The sequence below is a fragment of the Lytechinus variegatus genome, chromosome 2 (genome assembly GCF_018143015.1).
Source record: "Lytechinus variegatus isolate NC3 chromosome 2, Lvar_3.0, whole genome shotgun sequence".
Classification (NCBI taxonomy): Eukaryota; Metazoa; Echinodermata; class Echinoidea; order Temnopleuroida; family Toxopneustidae; genus Lytechinus; species Lytechinus variegatus.
In genome coordinates, this window is record NC_054741.1 from 60,870,678 (window position 1) to 60,882,913 (window position 12,236).

The 12,236-nt window shown below is 36.5% G+C and overlaps 1 protein-coding gene across 1 annotated transcript in view; it reads left to right on the plus strand.

Annotated features, from left to right (window-relative positions):
* Positions 1–570: 570 nt before the first annotated feature.
* The window catches only part of LOC121408535 (clathrin heavy chain 1), a 46,381-nt gene continuing 34,715 nt past the window's right edge, over positions 571–12,236 (plus strand). Inside the window, exons 1-2 of the mRNA XM_041600024.1 lie at positions 571–768; positions 10,144–10,351. Coding sequence (XP_041455958.1) covers positions 727–768; positions 10,144–10,351 — 250 coding nt within the window. The 5' untranslated portion in view covers positions 571–726. The remainder of the gene's footprint in view (positions 769–10,143; positions 10,352–12,236) is intronic.

Here is a 12,236-nt window from a genome sequence, read left to right on the forward strand (position 1 = left end):
TTTAGAAAATTATAGTATCTCGTGTACAAACTATGTGAAAAAAAATGAATTGAAATCCGGGATTTCGTGCGTTTTGCAGGATTTCATGCTTTGACGGGTGTTTTGATAGCTGTTTTTCCCTTTAGGATAAATATAAGCAATGAAACTAAGCATTTTAAGTAAATTTGCCTTGAACTCTATCCCTCCTTGGGGTTCTGTAAGCTAGATTTACACAATCTTGCTAAAATTATTGATTTTATTGGCAACTTTTCATTAGCAGACCACAAAAATCGCGCCTTGTTCGAGTCGGAAACCCGGAAGCTATTCTCAAGCGAATGCCGATGAATTGACTGAATTACAGCTCCGCTCGCGGCGTCTCGCTCGGTGATGATTGGCAATATGTGGCAAGCGCAGTGATAGAAAATCACTGCGTAAGAATGTAGTTACGGGATAGTGATTCCATATTTCCTATCCAAATAGAATGTATATTTCAAACGTAATTATAAACTTGAAAATAAAACAAAAGTGTACTTCGGATTCATGATGATTCCATGAATAAGAAGTTGAAAATCACAGGATGAATATAAAATATTTAATCCGGAACTACTTGTTTCTTCTCTACTCATGTCGGCCTGCATGAGTCCGTTTGGCCGCTACACCGTTAATAAATTTCTTTGATTTTTCCAAATTCTTCAGGTTGTAGAAATAATAACTTTAATATATTAGTGGCTAGTGAAATCCAGCAAGATGTCGCAAGTATTGCCCATTCGCTTTCAGGAGCACTTGCAGGTAAGCCGTTTGTAATTCACAGGTTTCAGTAAAGTATATTTTTTCTGTATCGTTTACGTGTAACGTGTACGGCCTCTGTGTGTATGATTCATTCTCCACTGCATGTATGACTGGGATCCGGTGAGTGTTCGGAGTGTGTAACGGTACGGTCATGTGTGTGGGCAATGAGAGATACACGCCCTCCAAATGGATAAGCGCCGGTTTCCACAGTCTACTGAAATTCTTTGATGAATGTTTTGCTCTTGTCCAGTAATTCTGTGTAACTAAAATGAAAAGATTTGTAAACTGTGGGTAGAATTATGTTATCAGTGCTTTTTCATCATCCGTAATTTTTTATTAAACAGAACATGGCATTGAATGTCAATGTCGGATTGTTAACTCGAGACGAATAAAAGTTGAAACTGAATTTAAAATTAACTTTGATTTGAAACTTGAAATGGCTCCATTTCGCCATTGGTTTTGTAATACAGACATAACTCATAAGGTTCATCGTTTAGTCCTGGACACTGGATCGTCTGTTCCTCGATGTCCAGCTCCTGGTGATGATAATGATACAGCGACGTCTGAAGAATTGGCGCATTACTATTGTAGATTACAAATTGCTGTGAATCAAGGGCCGACGTTTAGCGGCAACAAAAATTGGTGGACACATCTGGGGGGGGGGGGGGTGGGGGCACTTCCATTGACAAGTGAATTAGTTATTTCCAAAAAAGTGTAGAAAAGGATACATGTAAGACACATAACGTATGTAACGTAAGAAGGTGTAAAAAGAAATAGTGATGTTATGGGTATATGCAGTGACATACAAGATTAGAGGGTGTGATTTGCAATGACAAGGGAGATAAAGACTTGAAATATTTTTTTAAAGGGTTGGCAAGTTCTAGACCTTTCGTGCTAAGGTTGAGTTTTAAGCGTCCGATTTTCCGTAGTAATTTACTTCTGACCGATTAATGGGTGATTTATCCTCGATATTCCAGGCCATGCAAGTGGGAATAGGCCTACTTGATAAGTGCAGTGTGGGGTTCTTTCTGTAACTACATGTAGGGGGTCTATACTTGTTATGGGCAGGGTTTCTTACCCAATTCTGGTCAAGGGTCAGGTTTTAAACTGCTATTGTCAAGGGGGTGCGTTTTGATATGATCATAGAAAATACTTGTTGAGGATGTGTTTTTTTTTAAAACCTCATTGATTTGCATGATATCCACTGGTCAATGCAAGTGCACCCCCCCTCCCGACACATCCAATTTCTTTATTCCAATTTTGTAATACATGTAGGTGTGTGAAAAAAGATTAGAAAACTAGAAAGCCCGAGGGGCCAGGCCACGTATTTTTTTATAATAATACTGCAGGAATGTCTGACTTAACCAAGTCTATCCATGTGCAATGTAGGGACAGTGATCTTCCGCGATCGTGGAAAATGGACGGAATTCACGGAAATGGCCTTTTGAAACGGAAAGTGGCATTTCAAATGGAAAATCACAGAAAACATATTTTTCCTCATAATACACAGAACAGCAACGTAAATTACTCCAAAATCTGAACAAAATACGAATATTAAATGGCCCACTGCTCTTCACTCCTTCACACTCGATCGTACTCCTCGCCCCGGTCCTTCCCGGGCGCTCTGGCGGGGTACGGTCGATCGGCCGTATCGAAATCATTCACATGCAGGTCGTGTTTTGCTGCCCTCTACATTTGAAAATGTACAGCACGATCTTGAAATCCAAAATGGCGGATAGAACGAAATCGTTGACAGCTCGAAACGATGTCCAAAAACCCCCAAAATTATCTATAAAATTGCATTAAACTTTAAAATGATGCTGAAAATATGAAAGGTGAGGATGTACATGTAGTCATGTTAAATATGATTGTCAAAATATTTTTTGTACCCGCATAGGTCCATTTAGAGCGGATTCTATTGCGTTGTTGGTACAGTGGCAGATACAAATTTTGACCAACGCAATTATTAACTTGTGTTAAAGCCTGTGTATAGCTTTGGTAAAGGGTCAATAATGTGATTGATAATCGAATATCATCTAATATGACAGTCTTACTGAAGCGTAGAGACCGTTAGATATTTTTCCAACTGCACTTCTCTGAGAATATTTCAAATACCGTAAGTAACGGTGTATTAACCGCACCTTTTTCTCGGCGGGATAGAAGCAAAAGTCGGGGGTGCGGTTTATACACGGTGACGGGTTTGAGCCGGCCCGCCGTAACCCCTCCCGTACATGTACGATGTCTGCCAGTTCACAACACATCGAGTGGCCGGGCGTAGCCGCCCAGGCAATGTCGTTTACAGGGGTATGAGCCGCGGGTAATGGGAAGCAATTATTACGATCTTAATTAGATATTGTCAAAAACAAACGCACCCACCTTCATGACACTAATTTTGACTTTATTCTCAATTCAAAGTAGTGAAGTTCCCTGGCTAAGTTAAAAGGGACGCCAAGCATACTCGGTAAAATTTTGTCACCGCTGAGCGGGAGTTGAGTGAGCTTAGAGATTGCGTTGTAATATGGTTAGTGCGACTTAAGCTGGCACTATTAAAAGTTCCGTTTCGCGCCAGCTCGTTTTTTTCCTTCCTGTTTGCTCTTCATAAGATACCATGTAAACCACGCACGAGAGAGACGGCACGAAGCCGTAAAAAACAACTGGAAAAAAATGTCAATTTCTTTGTTTCTTGAACTTTCCTGTAATCCCGTATCCAAAATTCATGCTAAAACATCAAATTTCTGAAAGTGATTGTGAGGTTGTGATGCAAGAAATGTGAATGTTTCTTCCTCCTACGCTGGGAAAGACACAGATCATAATTTGATAAGATGTATTGGCATGACTGCTACTGTATGTAGTTTGCAATGAAATGGCAGTTCTGTGTGTGTGTACACTGTGACTGTGAGTGAGTGTGTAAGTGGCCAATATTGGCGGGACCGTTCTTTCTTTCTAACATTTGTAGATGAATTGATCAAGAACAGCAGATTTCCGCATACCGGTAATCTCTTTGGATACTTAACTTTGAAATCTTAAACTTAGTTTTTGTTTCTTCGTACCTCAAATATGCATGTAAATGTGAGAAGTATTTTTTTTTTTTTTTAGTCCAAAGTTGGGGGTGCGGTTAATACACGGGTGCGGTTAATACACCGTTACTTACGGTATGCAAATGTTGTTTACATGTATATAGCGCCCTCTCTCGGCGATGCTTGTTTTAGATTAAAAAAATGGGCATTCAAGCACTTATCTTATAAATTTAGTGATTAGATATCCAAAGTTACAGACAAAGAACATATCCTGAAAGTTTCAGCCCATTCCATGATATGGAATAGGATTTAATTGAAAGACAAAAACACACAGATATTTTAATTTGATTGGGTGACCCGATCAAGTTAAATTTCCATGTAAAATCGCAAAATTTATCCTGTAAAACACATTTTCATGTCATATCCTCCACATCATAACTGTTATAGGGCATATCCATTCATATTAGCTAGCAATGAATTGGAATAGTGATAGGTGCATTTTGGTGGATTTACCAAAACTATACACAAGCTTTAATGAATGGGTAAACGGAATAGTTAATTTTTTATGTACATAAAGTCTATGGGGAAACAGAATTTCTGTTTTCTGACATGCCGAAACGGAATTTAAGATTTTCTGAAACGGAAAAGGCAATTTTTTGAAACCGAAAATCACTGTCCCTAGCAATGATTGGCTATCTCACAATTTGAAAATGTTGACAGCAGCTAAGAAAGAGAGTATAGATTTAGGTCTGCAATGTACATGTAGATCAGAACCTGAGAGTTGTGGCAACCTTTTCATTTGAAGTGTTTCTATGAGGAGACTTTTTTAGGATGAGGAGGCAACCACGCATGAACATAATTCTGAAATATACAGCTCTTTCCTTATACCCATTCTCATAAAAAAAAGAGATACATGTACATGTGCAAGAGTTTAGCAGCCCACTAACGTAAATCAAGAAATGTGCCTGTGTTGTATTGCATTAAATTAAGTTTCATTGTTTGAATGTGGCTACTGGCTACTTTCCTATCCTATCGATTTTAAGGAGAATGAGTCTCTTGGAACAAGGTATCTATGTGAAAATAGAAAAATAAAAGAATCAGATTAATGAAATTGGAAGAATATTTGGACAAACAATGTGTTAAAAGTAATTGATAAACAATATCACTAGTGCTATGGAGAAAATTGGAGATCCCTCTATTTGCAATACGACCAAGATTTGTGATGTCACAGAAGTAAAACTCTCCCCTTTGTGCACTGGAAATATACACAAAACAAAGTTGTTTTTTCTACATTTATGATAGTAAATAAAATCTTTGTCCATGATATACATGTACTTTATGGAACCCCTATAACACGTCTTCCCATGAAAAAGCAATACAAAACATGTGATCCATAGAAAGAGAGCAACCTACATTTTTTGCGAGGGTGGAAAACGGACATAATTCACGGAAAGGGCCTTTTGAAACGGAAAGTGGCATTTCAAACAGAAAATCACAGAAAACATATTTTTTCTCAAAATACACAGAACAGCAACAGAAATTGCTCCAAAATCTCAACAAAATGTGAATATTTAATGACCACAAAACCCCAGAAAACATGATCTCACTTCGCTTCAATCATGACAATTCACACATCGTGACTGCACTCGACTTCATCACACTCGTTCGTTCGTACCCGTCGAGCGGCATTGGGCTTATCGAAAACATTCACATGCACACATCGTTTGATTTCAACACAGTCGTGTGTTGCTGCCCTCTACGTTCAAAGTTGTAACAGCACGATATCGGGGTCTTGAAATTCAAAATGGTGGATAGGCGAATATCGTTGACTGCTGAAAACGATGTCGAAAACCCCTGAAATTATTGATGAAATTTCATTTAATTGTAAAATAATGCTAATAATGTGAAAGGTGAGGATGTATTTATGTTAAATGTGTGTGTCAAAATATTTTTGTGTACCCGCATAGATCGGATTAGAACAGATTCTATTGCGTTGCTGGTACAGTGGCAGACCAGCACGAGTGTTGTGATATTGCTATTCAATGGGTAAACGGAATTGTCACTTTTTCATGTACACAAAGTCTATGGGGTAACAGAATTTCCGTTTTCTGACATGCTGAAACAGAATTTGAGATTTTCTGAAAGGAAAAGGCATTTTTTTAAAACCGAAAATCACTGTCCCTACCTTGGAAAATAATCTTTCTTTGTTTGAATGATAATCGGTATGTTATTGTTTGAAATTGAATCTGGAAGAGAAAAACTCAAAATATTCTTTTTGCCCAATCGATCCTACATGTTGGCCCGGCAGCCACTGTGCAGTGCCAGATGAGTATTTTTCTGGATATTTTCTTTCAGGTTTGCTTTTACATTTACAGATATTTTGTAATGGGTGGACCGAGTTAAATCACCTTTTTTTTTCTTATTTGCCCATTGTACAGTTGAAGTTGTGTGAACTTGCAGACATTTCCTCTTGAACAAGAAGAAATCAGGATGAAGTCAATGAATTGAGTGATTCAGTCATAGCTATTTTTATTATGACATGCTGCCAAAGTTGCTGCAGTCCATTGAGTTTGTGACTTATTTATACATGTAAATGAGAAATATCCCTTAATTTACAAATTTCTTCAGTACATATGTACATGTATAATTAGTACAGTAGGGCCTACTGTTTGCCCAACTACTGTGATACATTTAATTTTTTCCCTCCAATGCTGTGAATTTCGGCATTTTGAGAATGAACCTCTGTATTATACCCTCAGTCAAGGCATGACCTCTTGGTGTACACCAGATAGGAAATAAGGAAGGAATCTATGAAGAGCCCTGAGACTATTACATTTCCTTCCACAAAGTAAATACTATTAACAGTTCAGATCGAGCCGCTGGATGGTCGCTGTGCTTGCCAGCATTCAGTAGCTTTCAGACAGGAAGAAATGGTCCCGTTCAGAAAAAAAAGGTGCATCAGGCTTAAGACCCTCAATAGCCCCTGAAATGTTGTTGCCCAATAGTTGCAAACTCGGCCTCGCCTTTGTAAATTACTTACCATTAAATGGCTCAATACAAAATGTAATTTGAAATGAACATGAAAAAATGAAAAAGTGGAGTATTGTGTACTACATGTTGGGCTGAGACAAAGCAGACGGTCCACTGGTGAGTGACCATTGCTCCTGGTCAACCATTGCAACTTCTTCCAGACAGGTGCTGTGGGTTGCTAAATTAAAGAAATGTATTAGAAATTCAGTATCACCAAAGACTGAGAATATCAACCACTTTTAAGACATAATATATTTTGGCTCTAAACCGTATGTGGGCGTGACTGTGGGAGCTGCAATTTTTTTTTGTTGGTAACTTAAAAGAAAATATTATACTCCACTTGAGTCGCAACTCGCAATTATAGAAAAAAACATTTTATCCATGTCCACGCACCAGTATTACAAAGCTCCCTAAATTAGATAAATTCCCAGCAAGAAAATTGAGAAATCCTGCATGGTACTATTCTTTCCATAGTTCTGTTTCGATATATTGATCTCTAAGGAAATATCGGCTTTAAAGGGGTTGATATTCATAGTCTTTCTGATGACTCTGAAATTTTCATGCATTTCTTTATTTTAGTGGTCCACTGGCCTCTGCCGAAAAAACAAGGTAATCTCCGGTCAAAAAAACCCCTCCAAACTGTAATGACTCTGCCCTACATGTATATAGTGTACCCATGAATGATCACTCTAAAATCTTTTTATCAATCTATTGTAACCTCAGGAGTGTTTAATGAAGCAAATTTATACTGATTTCAATTTTACAGGCTATTGAAATCCATGTTTCTGATTGGCTCAGAACAAATGACAATTTGTTGGGGAAAATCACTATTTGCTTGAAATACTCCCATGGGGATTTGGGTTTTGGTCACAAGTGCTGTAGCAGGCCTACATTTGCACATTTTATAAAGAATATTGTTCATTGTAATTTCTGATGAGGAAAGAATTTAATATTTGTATGCATTGCTATTTAGTTGGCAAATTGATGAAAATTACAAAAGAGAATGATCTTTGGTAAAAAAAAATGTTAGGCCTACATGACTGTGTACAGTCATGTAGGTAGTAAATCTGTTCACTGATGTGTACAAACTAATTCATTTAGCCAGTCAGTGAGGTACATGGTTGCATGACCATTCATAAAATTAAAAACCACAAGGCTATTCAGCTTTTCAGAATATGGTAGTCCTCTGTTCTGTGTGTATTAGTGTGTATGTGTGCATAATGTACATTCTTAGTGGCAGATGGTTGGGAGAATTCAAAGAGAAACATGCCAAGCACATGATTCATGGCAATCTACATGTAAACAGTGACGCAATTGACATCATGTCATGATGAACTTTTCAAACACTGTCTGGAAGTAGAAATAGTAACAGGGATGCTTTGCATGTAGGCCTATTTGAATAAAAAAAATCTTCAAACAGAAATTGGTTTCCTGTAATTAATGCCATTGCACAGCTTTTATTTATTTCATTATTATTTATTTATTTATTTTTATTTTAGCGTAAGTCAGTGCCCGCCCTGTGCAGTATATATGGAGTTATATTGCACATATCAAACAGAATGTACACTGTATGATGATCAACATTTTGTAAGGCATACATACTTTTGGTTTCTGTGTGACATGTGAGATCAGGTTATCCATTTCTCCTGATAGTGATACATGTATGGTACTCAAGTTGTAAGCCAACATGCACAATATTGGCATTTGCCTTGGACAGCAACAGATGGGGTATCATACAGAAATGTATTTAACAGAAACATCTTTCAAGCTCAACATTAATTTGAATTTGTAGAAATTTACTAGATGCTTGACTGCAATCTATCACTGTATGATAGTATACTATGAACCGTTTGAATTAGCGTACATTCATACATTTAATACACATGGTAAAAAGTTGTACATACATTGTCGGACATGTACATGTACGCATAATGTGAAACTTCCCAAATGTATAGGACATATTTATCGCTTATTTATAGGACATACTTGTGCATGTACAAGTTAATGTAATTTCCAAGTCAGATCACTTTCTAAAAAAATTTGTGAATCATTCTTTTCAAAGGACATTCTCAATTAAGGCCTACAATGTACTTGTATGTACTTGCTTTTAAACTGATACCAAAATATATTACAAAACTAAATTTAAAAAATAATTTTAACTGGAAAAGAAAAAAAATCATCAAATTATGTCATTTCCTAAATTTTGAATTTAGCTAAAATTCATATATTTTTTAAATATCATCTTCTGGACTTGTTAAGTTGTCAAATTTCAGTTAAATTATCTCATCCAGCTTTTTTGTCTTTAATAAGAAAAGAAAATTCATGATATTATCAATTGCTCCAAAGACTCCAATGTACGTACATGTACATGTGCGCATCAATACTGTGTGTGTTTGAGATGCTGTGGGCAGGCATCTTTAACACAATAGCTGCATGTGTGTGTGGTTATCCCGGATTAGATTTGATCTGAAATTATGTGTGCATCTTTTAGGGAAGGAATTGAATGTCCATATGTTTTAGGTACTGTAGTGGTAGAAATTTTAAGTGATAGAGAGAGGTGTACATGGCTCCATCTCAAGTGAGGTGGAAATATGTCATAAATTGGTATTGATTTGTGTCCTACCACGTCCAAATGCAGGTACATACCAAGGAAATATCTCCTTGTACATACACCATGTACTGTATTTGTATTTTATTGTGCATGAATGTTAATGAAGAGTGCAAGAGGCAAAGTGATTTCCTGTCATTCAGAATTTGTTTTATGTCCTTTAATAGCTGAATGGGTTCAATTCATGAATACTTCATGAGCCTTGATGGCATTTATCAAATACGTAGGCACACCTAATGTTCCGACACTGCATACATTTGATGTAGAACAAGATACTGTAGTATGAGATTTAAAGATTAAAATGATCTTAAAAATAACTGTTGAAGTGAAACAAGGTACTTTCAGTTTGTTTAACTTGCAAATGTATAATACAAATATTATTTTGAATAAGAAACTACTAAAAACATTGAAGAGCCTATTGTAAATGAAATTAATGATTGAATATTTTGCCACCTTATAATATGCACAGTATATTCCGTTCGGACTAGATACTGTGATTTGTTGATATTTGTCGCTATTTCAATTAAGGTTTGATTCTTTTTCCCCACTTTTCTTCAGTTGACATAATGATGCTATAATACTATGGAAACATTAGATACATGTAGCACTGAAATCAGTAGTCGTAGTCACTATATACATGCAGTGTTCTACAATAATGTATCATAAATGACCTGAATATAGAACTGATATATGAATGCTATTGTTTCATTCCATTTTCAGCTCCAGAATCTGGGCATCAATGCTGCCAACATCGGATTCAGCACACTGACCATGGAGTCGGACAAGTACATCTGTGTGAGAGAGAAGGTTGGGGAGCAGGCTCAGGTAGTCATCATCGACCTCAACGACTCTGCTAACCCCATCAGAAGACCCATCTCTGCAGACTCGGCCATCATGAACCCTGCCAGCAAAGTCATTGCCCTCAAAGGTCAGAGGTTTTGCCTGTAATTAATGGCTTTGGAGAAATGATGAGGAAATAATAATTATGATGATAATTTATACTGTATAGTAAGGTTGATAATGATGTTGTTGATGATGATTTTGATGATGATGATGATGATGATGATGATGGTGACGATGATGATGGTAATGGTGATAATGCTGACGGTGGTGATGGTGATGATGGTGATTATGGTGATGGTGATGATGGTAGTGGTGGTGGTGGTTTTGGTGAAGATGATGACATTGAAGATGATGATGGTAATGGTGATAATGCTGACGATGGTGATGATGATGGTGATGTTGGCAATGGTGATGGTGATGATGGTAATGGTGATAATGCTGACGATGGTGATGATGATGTTGATGTTGACGATGATGATGGTGATGATGGTAATGGTGATAATGCTGACGATGGTGATGATGACGATGATTATGATGGTGATGATGATGGTGATTATGATGATAATGATGGTGATGGTTGTGGTGATGATGATGACATTGATGATGAGGATGATGGTGATGGTGGTGATGATGAATAGTGATATGTACTGTATGTATGTACATGTAGAGTGCTTCATACAGGCGTTTCAAAGAATCAAAGTGAATCATATCAATGTAATGCAATGGCAATCTCAATCCTGCAACGTCACTGTACCAGCCTGCTTCAGGTTAGGACATTCTAAATTGATTGGTCTACTTATAGGCAGATAAGATGCCATGTACAATGCACAGTGGGCCGGCAGTGGAATGAAGGAGAAAGCTACTTTTCAAGAAAAAGTAAAATATTATTTCAATGTTAGTACTCTCACAGCAACCCCATTTTGTGTTTTTATTTTTTTATTCATTATTTGTGATTCTACATGTCGCTTGGGAAAATTGATTGGATACAGTCAAAATCTACATAGTAAATCTGCAATCTAAGCCAGATTTCCAATTGGGCTGAATTCTGGATCATTTGATTAGCCACAAATAAATGTCACCTTTACAACCTAGGTTTCCTCCAAAATTGTATTCTGAAGGGCTATCTACCATATTTTTCTTCTTTTTTTTCAAACTGTTTTTTTCATTAAATGATTTGATTTGATTTATTTTTCATAACATTTGTATATACAATGCAATTATCATTATGTAACAAACATAATATATCGGTAATTGATTTCTGGATGAATAATAAAGAAAAAAATACAAGTCATTCTAAACAAATATGATCTACTACCAACAAAGAAAATTTAATATTTACAGTTTGCAGGGGAAGGTTTGTCAAATAAGCAAATTGCTTGAAAAAAAAACCTGGAATAAAACTCATTAAATTAATATAATATTTACATTTATAAAGCAGAATGGAAATGTTATAAATGGGCAGATTACCTATACTGAAATCTTTCTGAAAATTTACCTTTAACAGATTAACATCCATAATATTGTCTGCTATAGAGTATCTTGTAGTACATTACCCCTTATATACATGTATCTTGGGTCTTATCAATTTTAGACAATTCAAATAATGGGAATACAATGTTTAAAATAAAACATTAAATGATATATGTCATGTAGTGTAGCATACTTTGTTTTGATCATTTGATAATCGTACATATACGTACACGGCATCTACTTAATTAAATTTGCTTGCAAATAATTTTGACATGATTGATGAACATTACAATACAATCAACTTTCTAATTTCCCTTTATGCATAAAATATGCAATGCAGGATCAAACTCCAGCCACTCAGGAAAGAGGGAAGGGGGGGGGGGCGCTATGGTACAAGGTTAGAAAATCAATACAAGGAATCAATTAGTGGGATGGGTCAACTGATCCATTCGCTCATGATACAGAGCCCTGTAATAATGATATATGTACTTTGTTCAACT